The sequence below is a fragment of the Arvicola amphibius genome, chromosome 5 (genome assembly GCF_903992535.2).
Source record: "Arvicola amphibius chromosome 5, mArvAmp1.2, whole genome shotgun sequence".
Lineage (NCBI taxonomy): Eukaryota > Metazoa > Chordata > Mammalia > Rodentia > Cricetidae > Arvicola > Arvicola amphibius.
In genome coordinates, this window is record NC_052051.1 from 19,986,560 (window position 1) to 20,001,999 (window position 15,440).

At 39.3% G+C, this 15,440-nt stretch overlaps 1 protein-coding gene across 4 annotated transcripts in view; it reads right to left on the minus strand.

Moving 5' to 3' along the window:
- Ralgapb (Ral GTPase activating protein non-catalytic subunit beta) overlaps positions 1–15,440 on the minus strand; it is an 83,182-nt gene that overhangs the window by 66,560 nt on the left and 1,182 nt on the right. For 3 of the 4 annotated variants that reach the window (XM_038329724.2, XM_038329722.2, XM_038329723.2), the window contains exons 2-3: positions 5,140–5,355; positions 1,529–1,731 (exon numbers count right to left, since the gene is read on the minus strand). In XM_038329724.2, the coding sequence (XP_038185652.1) occupies positions 1,529–1,731; positions 5,140–5,325 (389 nt within the window). In that variant the 5' untranslated portion in view covers positions 5,326–5,355. Of the gene's footprint in view, positions 1–1,528; positions 1,732–5,139; positions 5,356–15,440 lie in introns of those variants that run through there. The other variant, XM_038329725.2, reaches the window with a different exon arrangement.

Sequence of the window (15,440 nt, forward strand, 5' to 3'; positions counted from 1 at the left end):
TCTTTTGGTTTATCATAAATATCTATAACTTCCAGTTTGCTAACCAGATGTTAGGGCACACAGGTTTAATCCCAGCACTTAGAAGATGTAGGCCTGTAGTCTCTATGAGTTCAAGGTCAGCCTGACCTACTTAGTGAGTTTCAGGCCAACGATACACAGTGAAACTTAATCTCAAAAAAAATCCAACTTCTTTATTTCTTTTTAGTTAGCTTGCTTCTTTAAAGGAGATTTTAAACTTTATTTCAAACTTTTAATTTCAAAATTTTATACTTGTGGGCTGGAGAGATGGCTCAGAGGTTAAGAGCATGGCCTGCTCTTCCAAAGGTCCTGAGTTCAATTCCCGGCAACCACATGGTGGCTCACAACCATCTGTAATAGGGTCTGGTGCCCTCTTCTGGCCTGAAGGCATACACACAGACAGAATATTGTATACATAATAAATAAATAAATATTTTTTAAAAAATTTATACTTGTATATATATATGTGGGGTGGGGTGAATATTTACATGCATGTCACTCATGTGACTCATGGCAGCAGTCAGTTTTCTCCTTCTTCCAAGTAGACTCCAAGAATTGAACTCAGGTCATCAGGCTTGGTGACAAGTATCTTTACCCACTGACCTATCTCATCAGTCTTTTTTGGTTTCTCCCATGATGTAGTTCAGGTTGGCGTTTAACTACTTCTGTAGACAAGGCTATCTTCAATTCCTGATCTTGACTCCACCTCTAAAGTGCTGGGATTATAGGCATAAGCCACCATGCCTGGCCTGTTTGCTTAATTCTATGCTTTCATACACTACAGGGTGATTTAAGGGAAGAACAGTTGCTTCGGTTGTATGTGGAGACAAGAATTATGATATAACAAAAATATGCACAAGTTGGGTGTATTTTTTAAGTATTTAATTGGTGTGCATGTGTGTGCATATATTCCATGAAGTACACGTGAAGGTCAGAAGACATCCACAAGTGTCCTTCTCTCCTTCCACCATAAGGGTCCCTGAGATCAAACTCTGATCACTGGGCTTAGTGGCCAGCACCTTTAGCCTTAACCACTGAGTCATCACGCAAGTCCCCCCACAACCCAAAAAAGAAAAGTTTAACAAGGGACAGAAATATGTCACCATCACCATATTTTAATATCCAACATCTAGAGTTCACTAACAAGGCCAAAAAGTATTTAAAATAAAAATACATCTATTAAAAATTGTGGTAAATCCACACCTGTAGAACACACCTGTAATCTCAGAACTCAAAAGATTAAGACAGGAGGATTATAAATTTGGCTCAATATGGACTACATGGAAAGTTCAAGACCAGTCTGGGCTACAATGAGACGTCATCTCAAAAAAAAAGCAAAAACCTCCTGTGAAACATTATGTAACCCTATCTACCTTAGTCACATTAATTGAATCCATAAGTGAATGAGTAAAGTTCAAAGGACAAATAAAATCAGCATCTATATTTAATAAAGTAACATTTACAAATACTTTATTATGATCTTGGTAATGGCCATATAGGTATAACTTACCTTGGTACAAAAAGATTTTGTAGGTGCTTTAATATACTTTGAACATATAGATTAGGCTCTTTACTAACTGGTAATGGAATAGAATCTTTAGGTAATACCAAAGCCATAATCCAATCTGTATATACATCAACACAATATTTTACAGTCTCTCCATCCAATGGAAGGGTCAGTCCATAGCAAATTACTTCCATAGTCCATTTTACCTAAGCAAAAGAAACATTCACAAAGATTACAGATCTTTATCTGTATTTCACTGGATTAATTTAAAATATAATATCTCCTAGTACCCAGATGCTTTAAATTGAAAATACAGTCATCTCAACAAATACAACAAATTTATTCTAGACACATACTTTCTATGTATTAGACATATTCATGTCATACTTTTCAAGCAAATTTCAGGAGAAAGTAAATTTATTATTTTTAAATATTAAGCCTATAAATGCTTTTACCCTTTTGATATCATTACCATTCACTCTGTGAAATGATCTTTTCAATTTTCTACAGATACTAGAAATAGAAAATGTAGGATTTGCTCAATTTGCATATGTAAATATGTGTCATTTAAGAAATCAAATATATAAATTCAATTACATTTCATCCTCAGATTATGCAATAGGAACAAATGACAGGAAGGAAGATGAATCATTCAACTTATTATACAATTTGCTTTCTCTGTCAAAAAAACACTAAAATGGACAGGTAAGCACACACACAGGTAAAGAGAGATTGAATGGGTAAGGTCTTAACCAGGCATCTAGCTGTATGTACTTAAACTGACCACCTGAAACACTTGTTTGTGCTGTGAATAATATGTTAAGAAAAAAAATCTCTCAATTTGGAAAAGAAAATGAAACTATATTCTTAAATACCAAAGCCTAGAAAATTTCAGTGAATTCCAAACAAAAATCTGAGACAAATACTAAGTAGGTGATCAGTAAACACTTAACAAAAGGATGCATGATCACTGAGAACCAGCCTGCTCAAAAAGACCACATCAACCCAGATAAACTTCACTAACAGTCTTACTTTGAAGAAAGCAACAACTACACAGTCTTCACAGTTAAAAAAAGTATCTTCATAAATGTCACCACCACAATAACCTTGGCGTAACAGGGTACACAGGCCTCATTTCATACATCAAAAAAATAAAATTTAGGATGTTTAAATAATTGAGCACACCACTGGTTTACAAATAGTGAAGCTGAAGACAAACCTTATCTTCAATAAGAAAAATGAACCTAGTTTTCCAACCACCAGTTTTGAAGTGTTTCACCAATCCACTAGCAAGTGTTTCTGGAATAGGGGTATCCTATGGGTTATAGAATGGCCAGATTTATAAGCAATCAAAATACTATACAAGACAGTAACAGGATAATGGTTCTGAAATTTTGGGGGGAAATGAGGCCACTACCTTACCAAAGGCCACACCAAGTTCCAGTTGTGGCTGCTGTGTGGAGAACCAGAAGTGTGAGCCTTTTCTACTTTGTCTGAAGGTCAAGGAGTTTGAGCTTATTTTTACTCTTTCAAAGTTGTTGACAACAGGTGTGGCTACAAAATAAGATATCTTGACCTAGGGTGTGGTTACTTGTGTTTTGGACATTAGGATGGCTCATAGAAATGGATCTGCTCCACCCTGACCAAAGGTCAGAGAATTCAAGCACACTCCTGTGCTCCTTCATTTAAAATAGGTTTGACAGAGGGAGTGGCCACCTACAGGGTACTTGGTCTAGAGTATATCCTGCCCAAACATCAAATGCTTTACTCAGGAAGTAACGGCTTGATGTCTCAAGTATTGAAGCAAATAACTGTTCTGGTTGTCCTTTGTGTCATGTTAAAGCAGTCTTTTGCCTTCTCCCCCACCCCTTTTGTATTGGGGTATAAAAGCATATGAAAATTAAACTCAGAACTCTCCTATTCAGTACTATCCTATGTCTCTGTTCCTCCTACCTAATATTTCTAACCCTCATGCCCCTACCCTGAAATGTACAATCCCGCTGTGGCTGGACTATGACAAAAGTCACCCCAAAAGGTGGTTTATGACACTGCTGCTGTTTTGTGGTGCTAGGGATTAAACCCAGGGTCCAAAGCAGAGCAGGGAAGCACTCTACTCCTGAGCTATACCACCAGCCTATCTTGTCAAAATTCTTATTTAGGTCGTTGATGCTGCATGGGAGGCAGAGGCAAGTGGATCTCTGTAAGTCAAGTCCAGTCTGGTCTACAAAGTGAATTCTAGGCTAGCCAAGAACATACAGTGAAACCTTGTCACAAAAAAAGGGCGGGGGGAGGAGTCATGAGAACAGCCCTTAAAAGCCTGTATAAGCTCTGCATAATCCTTCTTAGGACCGAGTTCTAAACTTTCAGAGAATCACACCATTCTCAGGGTTCCTTTTTAACTTCCCACTGAAGTTTAATGTCATCTTAGTGCCCTGACCCCATGAACAGAAAACTATCTCCCTGACAAGTTATCCCAAGAGCCCTTTGGACAGCAAGTTTAGGAACAGCAATTCCAAACCCAGTTCCAACCATCTGGTCTTCTGTAGCACTTGAACACTGAAGTCAGGCTAAAACAGTCAGAGTGAGGGACACAGGAGAGCTCAAGCTCAGGAACATATGTGTAGCCAGAAAATCTGACCTAAGTGAGGTTTTCAGTCAGTGGCTACTTATAAACAAAGAGGGGAACTATGCTGGCTAGTTTTATATCAACCTGACACAAGCTATAGTGTGTCATATTCACGGAGGGAACCTTGGTTGAGAAATGTTTCCATAAGTCTGGGCTGTAAGCAAGCCTGTGGAACATTTTCTTAATTTGTGATTGATGGGAGAGGGCCCACCTCTGGGGGTGGTGCCACCCCTAGGCTGGTGGTCCCAGGTTCTGTAAAAAAGTAGGCTGAGTAAGCCATGATAAGCAAGTCAGTAAGTAACATTCCTCCAGGTTCTTGCCCTGTTTGAGTTCCAGCCTTGGTTTTCCTCAATGGATTATGGCTCTGGATATGCAGGCCAAATAAACTCTTTCTTCTTCAAGTTGCTTTTGGTCATGTGTTTCATCACAACAAGAATATCCCTAACTAGGACAGGAACTTCCAAACAGAAACAGAAATCTGAAGACTGAGCCTAGCTAGGGCTTAAGAGTCTGACACATGACTCTGTCTTGACCACTTAGCTCAAATGGAGAACTAGGTGTGGCCAGTGTGAAGCATCAACAGCAAAAAGGTAAAACCCCTTCTTTATATCTCTCCCATAGGCCCCAAGTCCCAGCATGCAACTCAAATGAGATGAAAACTAGAACTCACTACATCAGGCAGCAATCCATTAAAAAGTCAACATTGTAATAGTGCACACTGCTCCTGCAGAAGACCCAAGTTTGATTCCCATCAACCAGGCCCTGTGCTCACAACTGCCCCTAACTCCAGCTGCAAAAGGATCCAACAACACTAACTTCCACAGGCACAGTACTCATGTGCACATACTCACACACAGACTTACATACGTACACAAAATTAACAATAATAAAACCATTGTTAACTATTTTTAAAAGGTCAACACTAAATAAAATTTTTAATGAACAATTCATATTTTCACACTATAGAATGAAATAAAGAAACACTTACTTCTTTGTCAGTTTTTAACAAACTCTCACTACCAGCCACTGAAGAGGTACCTAATGCCTGCCCAAGAGGACGAACCACTGCATTTGCCACCTCTCGCCCAACACTCTCTGGATAGCTGTGTAGCACACTGGTATGGCCTTGATCATTCTGAATCACCAAATGCAGTGACCGCCACTCAGAGTACATTGTGCCGCTAAAGTACTATCCAAATGGCACCTGAAAAGACAAAATGGACATGCATTCAAATTATGCTTATTGCTAATATAGAAAAAGTAAAAAAATTTATACAAGGCACATAATGAAATGGGCTGCAACACATTAATTCTAAAAAACAAATTGTTTTGGAAAAATAAAAAATGTATCTAGAGAGGCTGAAGAGATGGCTCAAAGGTTAGGAGCGCTTTCTACTCTTCCAGAGAACCTGAGCTCAATTTGCAGTACCTGCATCAGTGGTTCCCTTCCCATAGCTTCAGTTCAGGGGAATCCAATGCCCTATTCTGGTCTCTACAAGCACCTGCATTCCCGTGTACATACCCCCACACAGATACACACAAGCATGAATAAATAAATATAAATATAAATAAATTGTAAAGCATTATCTAAATGTTTTGAGCTACTGTGAGATCAGGTGACAAGATGGACCCCGAGAGGTAGTTGTATGAGCACCTAGACAACAGAGCTCCTCCGCTTCTGAGTGAATTCAAGGCCAGCCTAGGCAGTTTAGACCTGTCTCAAAAAACATTAAGTAAAAGGAGAGATTGAGAATATACACCAGTAACAGAATACTTGCCTCAAATGCTAATGCCCTAGATTCAAAACATTAGTATTAGAAAGAAAAACAACACAAAAAGCCCTCAAAAGCCCTGAAGCAAACCTGAGGAAGAGGCCATTGTGCAAAGAAATGCAAAGATGAGGTCCAGAAGCCCCCATAACCAAGGACTTCTCCCCTTCAACAGTCCTAAAACAGAAAACAAATGGGAGATGGAGTGCCCTAAAGGGCTAAGGGAGGTTTATGTGTACATACAACACAGTCTCTTAGGTTTTCCTTCGGAGTTATGCTCATCTGGAATTTACCTCTAGGAATAAAGCAAGAAAGATTCTTTCAGATACGTAGTTGGGTGTGACATCATCTACTCAAAATACATCCTTGGTGTCACCCATCCCCTCTGCCTATTACAATCTTTCCACCTCCTCTTCTGCAGAGCTCCTTGAGCCTTGAGGGGAGGGGTTTGATGAAGACATCCCATTTTGAACTGAGTAGTCCAAAGACTCACTCTCTACACATTGTGCAGTTGTGGGTCTATCTCCAGCAGACAGCAAGTAAAGGAAGAATCCGTTTTCTCCAATGCAGTCTCACTGGGTATACAGACTACCCATGTCCAATATAAAAACAAAGCGATGTTTGTGTGGACTGTTTTTTGTCTCATATTGCTCTGTCTGAATTTTTTTTTAATCTTACTGGTCTTTTGCTTGTATAATACAATTTTGGATGTTGTGTTTTTATGGGTGTCGTTTGTGTGTGTGTTTCTTATTTTCTCATTTTGTTCTGAGGTTGTTTTTTTTTTAAATTCTGGTTTGTCCCCACCTCCACCCATTTTTTTGTTTGTTTTTTTTTCAAGACAGGGTCTCTCTGTGTAGCTCTGACTGTCCCCAGAAACCCATAGACCAGGCTGCCCTTGAACTCACACAGGCCCACCTGCCTCTGCCTCCCCAATTAGATGATTAAAGGCACGTGCTGCCACTGCCTGGCTTGTTTCCCTTTATTTGCCTGATTGTTTTCTAAAGAGAAAAAAAAGGTGCAGAGTTGGATGGGTTGGAAGACGAGGAGGATCTGGGAGGAGATGTTGGAGGGGAAAACATGATCAGAATACAGTGTATGAATTTTCAATAAAAAAATACATCCTTATTTCATTAAATTGAACTAACTTTTTTGTCATGTACTATGCTAAAGACATGTTTTAATTTCAGTAACTTTACAGGGTATTTTTAAATTGCAAAGAAAATCTTCCCATCATTCATTTTAAAAATTTTATTGCTATTCTAGGCATTTGTCTTTTTAGGTAAAATGTATGGGTTTTTTCTAATTAAAAAGAGTATGAATAAAACTTGCTAGAAACCTAATTGAAATTGCCTACACATTATGCTAGGAATCAAACCCAGAACTTTGCACATGTTAGACAAATCTACCACTGAGCCACAACTTGAAATTGCTCATATCATTTTGTTTACTAGTGTCCCACAATCCCTGTCTCCATGCTGTAGCTTCAAGGGATTATTGATCACTGCCTGGGCCCACCAATTCTACCATATTCTGTAGAACTGTTTTTTTGCTACTTCTAATGACTGACAATTTTGACCCACCTTATGAAATTTTATCCTTTATAGTCCAGCTCAGATACCATCCTATTGCTAAAACTTTTACTCCTGAAACCAGCTTCTCCCCATTCTGAGTGCCTATTAGTCTGTTTATAGAGCTTCACATTCAATTGCTCAATAACTGTGTATAGGTTCTCCACCAAGACAACTTCAGTCTTTAGTAAAAACCTCAACTCCTAAAATACAATGGATATTAGATATTTGAGAATGTCAAGGTTTGCTTTACTAGTGGGGAAAGAAATCAGTAGGCATTCCATCTATTTTACTAAAGTGTGTCCAAAGTTCTTTTTAATTTTCACTTATTTCATGTTTGAGTGCTCTGTATGTATACCTGCAGGCCAGAAGAGGGCATCAGATCCTATTATAGATGGCTGTGAGCCACCATGTGGTTGCTGGGAATTTAGCTCAGTACTTCTGGAAGGACAGCCAGTGCTCTTAACCACTGAGCCATCTCTCTAGTCCCCCAAAATTTTATACTGTCATATACAAGAGTAAAAACGTTTGCAAGCTAAGTTACTAGTAAAACTATGCCAGTCTCCAATATAAAAAAAATAGTTAAAATTTAAATTATCATTATTATTACAAATTATTATTAGAGGAAACAAAATTTTAAGAAGGCAACTTTTTATTTTTTTTTAAAAAGTTACACTTGCTATCAAATCCCACATACAAATAAGAATTATCATGTACACTTTGGCTGAAAAACGCAGTACCCTGGGCCTTAACTTTAAAAATTATGATTCAGTAGGTTCCCGGATCCCCCTCGGCCACCCAAGAGCACAGGAATCCCATTAAACCAGGGTATTTTTTAATTTGGCTTGTTGTGATTTGGCTTGATTGGGATTTTTGCATCAGCAGAGAGCTCGTGTTAGGAAAATTCCTAACACCCTTATCTGTAAAAAGGAATAGCCTGTTTCACTGGTGTTATAAGAATTAAAGAATCACATACATGTTATACTTGGGACTTGCCCTAGGTAATAGTTGTTATCATAATATGATAGCTATTCAGTGGAGAATGCTACATATTATGATAACAACTAGGCAAACATGTATAGCTCCAGATTAGAAATTTAAAGGATAAATGAAGGTAGTACTATTAGTACAATTTGATGCAAAAAATTTATACTAATATTCATGTCAGAGAATTGATAAAAATGTCAGAATCCTGATTACTTGTGACCATTCAGTCATTGGAAATCATCAAGTTGACTCATACAATAGCTACTAATCATCTATTACATACAATGAACAGTGTTAACAGCACTGACATGACTAAGAGATGTGGTTCCTGTTTTCAGTTAGGTTACAGTTTAACACACAATAACTATGATGCAAATTGGAACATTTAGGATGATAAATGCAAAAATTATAAGCAACTACAGAAATTCAGAGGAAAGATTACTTTTGATTCAAGAGTGAATGAAAACAGGGTAGGTTCGGGGTAAAAGAAGGCTATGGGGCATATAAATTGGACACTGGTTATAAGAAAACTGGGTGGATAGGAATGAGGGTAAGAAAGGGTAACCATAAACGAAAAGACATAAAAACAGGGAGCAGAGGATAATGGCAGACACCTGTAATTCCAACACTAAAAAGGCCAAGGCAAAGATTGCAAGTTCAAAGCTATCATAGGCTACACAGTAAGATCCTTCTGTTAAAAACAAAAAGTAAACAGATCTGGAGAAGTGGCTTAACAGTTAAAAACAGAGGGCATGAGTTCAAACCCCAACACCTGCATCAGGCAGGTCACAACTGCCTGTATCTCAAGTTCCAAGAATATGATATGCTTTCTTGCCCTCTTTGGGTACCTGCACACCTATGGCAAATACATACACAGACAGACACAGACCAGACACACAGACAGAGACTGTCATACAAACACGCACGTGCACACACACAGACACACACACTTTTCTAATGTTTTAAAACAAATTCACATCAGGGACAAGATGCTCAGAGTAAAAGGGGTTCTGTTGTAGAAGGTAACAGGATTTTTGTTTTTGTTTTTGAGACAAGGTTTCTCTGTGTATCCCTGGCTGGCCTGGAAACTCACTCTGTAGTGAGTAGTAGCCTCAAACTCAAACTGCCTCTGCCTCATGAGTACTAAGATTAAAGGTATGTGCTATCATCACCTGCCAGGATTTTTCTTTTTTTTGAGGGACCGACATGGTGGTACATGCCTTTAATCTCAGCAGTAGGGAGGGGGAGACCAGACCATCTTTGTAAATTCAGGCCAGCCTGGTCTACATAATGAGTTCCAATCTTGAAGTGAGACCCTGCCTCAAAAAAATTTTTAAAGGAAGCAATGCCCAATTTTGAAGGACTAGGATTAGAGATTTATAATTTGAAAGCTAGGATTAGAGATTTATAATTAAGTAAAAACTGGAGGTAAGGCCTGTGCGATGACTCAGCAAGGCACTTCCTATGAAGACTGAGCAAGTTCAATACATAGGATCCACACAGTGAAAGGAAAGAACAGACTCCTGCAAATTGTCCTCTAAATAGGCACAATGGCATACACTCACTCAATTAAAAACAAAAGACTGGGGTCAAACTATGTCCACATGAACTAAAACTTTCCAACAAAAGTGCAAGCACATCCAACTGCAGACATGGGATGCAGATGCAGACAACCCAGAAGCCAGCCTCCAAGGAAGATATTCCCTAATGGCCCAACTCATCAGCCTCTTCTGCAAGCACACCACCAGTCAGTCATTCATGTAGTGTTCTAGAACAACTCTACACACCTGTTAGAACCATAGGATGTATACAGGGACCAAACAGTCATCTAGGAAGCAGTCAATGAATCTACTTGCTGAATACCAATATAGTGATATTCCAGGGTTTCTGAGTGTGTGTTCAAGTCTGTCATGTCCCTTTACACAGAATTAGACATGATTAGAGTGTACAACTGTGGGGAGTTATACTGGTGGACTAAAGGGCATCAAGTGGCCCAAAAGTCTACAACCTGCTCCCTTCTCAAACTCCCTCCTATCCAGTTAAGTTTACTTAACCACAGGAATGATGCAACAGGACCTGAACTTCCACAAAGTAATATGATAGAAGTGTCCAAGATAGGAAGGAGATGAGCAAACTCCAATGTCACTACTGCACTGGACAAGACAGCCAGTCACTGTAGCTCATGAGAGAATGAACGTAACTGAAGGCAGATGACGAGTCTCCTCCTGTAGGCTATCTGCTATCAACCTCAGCTGCTAGCAGAGCTGTCTCCACCTTCAGTGCTGTAGAAGCAAACACTATGGGAAGAAGATAAAGTGCACTTTCAGACCCCTAGCTTCCTTCTCAACTCCACATGGACCCTTTTCCAAGTATCTTCTCTGAAGGTTGTCATCGTATGACTCTGTGCTGCTTCCCAGCTTACAGCTTATAAACACTCCACAGTAACAATGTAAGTCCAGTCTAAATGACAATAACCAAAACAATCAATACAGTGGTGACCCACAAAGACCACAAGCTAATATTAGTCACACCAACTGACTTAAGCAATAGACATCACATGTACCTATACAGCAAACACAGTGAGTACCACAATAATAAACTATTCCCAAGGGGCTTCAAGTCAAACTATAAAGACCAATTGTTTGCAAACTTTCTGAAGTAAATCTAGCCATGAGTTATGTCACCTGTATGCATCAGGTTGTCCTAGAATTTAGGTGTGCATATATAAACAGAACGTAATGGCTGCCCAAGACAAAGTTTTATAATGATGAAGACAGAAATCAATGAGACATCAGCATACAATAGCATTTAATATGATCAATGATGTGATCAGCACTAAGGCAGCAGGTTAGGACTACCAGAGATCTTGATTTTATAATAATGTGCCTTGTGTAACTGTAATTGACCAATTTCCAAGAACTTTCACATTACTTCATTTTATTCCAACAACTACCCTAGAAGCTTAAGTTAGAAAGAAGACTCACTAGCCATTCAGGAAGCAGACAAAGACACACTATGACTTGCTCAGAGTCACATCAAGTAATTACAATGTTGGGACAAGAAAACGTACCCCTTGCCTCAAGGTCCAACACTTCTGACTCTGTGCCTCACCATATGACCTTGGACAAGTCACTCTACATTTATTCTTCAGTCTCCTGTCTCTAAAACAGTGCCTATCAAAAGTGACTAGGGAGAGAGAGCGAATAAGGCAGTCTAAGTCAACACACTTCAGGACATACAGATAAAGGTATATGTTAAGATATGCCTGTTTCTCTGGAAAAAAAAAAACAGGGTATAGGGAGGGTACCAGTGTGCTGAGCAAATAAAGTGTTACTGGACAGAAGGACCACATTTGTTAATTCTCTTGTAGTCTCAATGACTCCACAAGGCAAACATCCATTAAGCTGGCACAAAAAAAAAAAAAAAAAAAAAAAAAAAAAAAAAAAAAAAAAAAAAAAAAGAATGGACTCACCTATGCACCAGACTGTAACTGGTATGGATCCTATCAAGCACCTCAATTACATGAGAGAGACAGGTTCTGCCTGCATTTCTTCACAAAAATAAAAACAGACGGGTTTTGCTAGTCTATGAAAGAAAATGTGAATACATTGCCTGTTCCCAGTCAGCACCATCACAACTATCATCTATCTCTAGCCTGATATCCCCAGTATCATATCTACTGGCATGGGTAACTATAAATTAGAACTCAGTTCTTTAATTGCATTAAAAGTGTTTGGTAGGCACACAAAACTACTAAACAATGTACTGGACTGATCAGACATAACAGATAATCCTATTTCACAGGGCTGCTTAAGATACTATACTTTTATTATCACAATTGTAAAACTTCTTAAGAACAGAAACTATGTCTTATATTCAGTATCTCCAGTTTATATAACAAAATGAGTATCACACAAACATTCACTACAGTTCTAACCGGTTAACTTAAAATACAGAAGATAACTCTACCCACTTTTCCCATCCCCAATTTTCTCTCATAGGAAGAACATCTCACATGAGGGACAGCAGGGATGATGTGGAACACTGAGGCTAGAGGGAGAAGGCCCATTTTTCAGTCCTGGGTGCACCTGATCACCATGTAGCTTTAAGCACAGTAATTCGTCTATAGAAAGTTAAACTTAACTATGTAGACACTAATTTTAAAACTCCATCTTGGGAGAGGGAAGTGAAACAGGTTTTCACTATATAACCCAGGCTGGCCTCAAAGTTGACCCAATCCTCCTGCCTTAGCTGAGATTACAGTTGTGAGCAAAACATCCAGTTTAAAACTATTTTATACCGCCAGGTGGTGGTGGCACATGCCCTTAATCCCACCACTTGGGAGGCAGAGGCAGGTGGACCTCTGTGCGTTCCACGTCAGCTGGGACTGTTTCACAGAGAAACCCTGGAGGGTGGGGGAAACCTATCTTATACCATAATAAATCATTCATTCAGTCTAAAAGACCTTTGTATGTGTCAAGAACATACTGATAGGTACCTCAAATTAGAATTCTTGCCAAAGTCATAGGTTATTGTGATTAGAGCTACTTTTAGCCACTAACTGAGCACGTGAACAGCTTTGTCCATACACCGAAAGTCAACTAAAGACTTAAACCTTAAGTTTAAAAAAACTGAGTTTCTTCCAAGCACCAAGACCAGAACTGGATACTCTGTCCATATCTGATCAGAGAAACAAGGGCAAGTTTCTTGAGCAGCTGAATTTAACGCCTTTTATCCCATCACCTTCTACATGAGCCTCAGCCGAAAAACCAAGTAAAGAGTACATAAGTGAGACAAGAAACTTCTTCCCCTAACAATATTATACTGTAAAAAAATTATTTAAGGAAATATGCATTTTTATTCAACCTACATACTTCACATTTAACTGGGGGAAAAAAATCTCAGCTAGGCATTGTTGGTACAGACCTACAATCCCAGATACTCAGGAAGTTGAGCCAGAAGAATCTTAAGTTCTAGACCTGCTTGGGATACAGACTAAGTTCAAGGTCAACCCAGGTAGTTTGGTATGACCTTGCTTCAAAGTAAAAAATATAGCCAGGTATGGTGGCAAATGCTTTTAATCCCTTGGGAAGCAGAAGCAAGACAAATCTCAGGACAACATGGTCTACATAGCCATTTCTAGGTCAGTCAGGGCTACATAGTGGAACCCTATTCAGAAAAAAATAAAAGCACGTATGTGTGTGTGTGTGTGTGAGAGTGTGGAATGGAGATACAGTAGTATGTACCTCCGTACATACATACGTGCGTGCGCGCGCACACACACACACACACACACACGGAATGGAAGCACAGTAGTAGCACAATTGTGTTCGACCCCTAGTACCGACATAAAGTGTGTGGGTGAATCTTCATTGCCAACAACCCTCTTCATAATGACCTTCCTATAACACTTAACCTCCGTACTTTTATAAATTTTATACGGCTTCAAGAGTAACCAAGAACAAGGGGCTAAAGAGTTTACTCAGTGGTTAAGAGCACTTACTGGCTGCTCTTAAAGAGGACCCAGATTCAATTCCCAGCAACCACATGGAAGCTCACAACTCTCCCTTAACTTTAGTTTCAGAGGATCTGACACCCTCTTCTGGCATCCGCCAGCACCAAGCATCCAACTGATACGCATACACTTTGCATCCATATATATAACAATTTTAAAAGGGGGACAGAAACAGATGCAATGTGAATGATTGCTTTGACTTCCTTTAAAGTTGGTAAGCATGTGCAGCAACTGCAGTTCAGACATTATGTAATAAAACTACAAGTTTGTCCATTGCCGATACTAAGGTTTTACTCTGTCTCCCATAGAACAGGATGAACTATAACTGAGTTATCCCATCTGCTTATGTTTATACATACTCAGAAGGCCATAGCTTTTAGATGACATTTTTTCAGATGATAAGGAAGGAATACACACAAAACCTTAGGGGCAATAAAAAGTCTCCCCCTATAGAAACGACTGTTTGAGATGGAAGTTAGCATTAAAACCCAACCAATGTTTCTGTGTGTTAATTGGTTAGGTGGGTTTTTCTAAGGCAGGTATCTGTATGTAACTATGGCTTGTCCTAGCACTCGCTGTGCAGAACAGGATAGCCTGGAACTCATAGAGATCCAGCTGCTTCTGCCTCCTCAGTGCTGGGATTAAAGGTGTGTGCTACCTCACCCAGGTAAACTAACCAATGTTGTTGGAACATTTATACATAATGCCCTGCCATGGATAAGAAGTCAACATTTTATTCATCTGCTGAATAAATGAATAAGCAACTAGAGTATTTCTGAGGAAAAAAGGACAAAACTCCAAAGCAAAGAACATCATATACCTTTGACAAAAATAGAAACAGATGTCTCTGCAACATGAGGTTTATCTGTCACATAAAGGGACTAAAACATAGTCAAAAAAAATGTTGCCAGTCTCTATCTCAAAGTACTCCAATAGTGACCAAGAAAACATGGCCCATGCCCGAAAGCCCAAAGTGTCAAAGAGCTAGAGCTACAATACTACAACACACACACACACACACACACACACACACACACGGTAAGCTACACTATGATAGTACCAAAGGCGGATAGGAAAAATGAAGGTAGGCAGGGGAGGGGTTAGGGGAGGGGCAGAATGTTCAGAGCTAGGCAGCAGACAGAAATGATTGTGTGAGAGAAAAAGTGTATGTGTTTGGGTCAGGAGCTGAGAAAGCACTATCTTGAGAAAAGCACTGTATGGCAAAAGTCCCGAGGCAAGGGAAACCCTAACCACAAGGACTGTATATCAAGGAAAATTGCAAATCAAAAGTTTTGCAAGAGATGTATACATTTTGCAAAAGCTCAGCTAAGAATTCATAACTACTTCTTACCCTCAGGAAGACCTACCTACCAAAGAGGTGATAGTCAGTGGACCTCAGGAAAAGCTCTCTCGCGGCATACAGCTACCTAGCACTCAGGAGGCTGGGGCA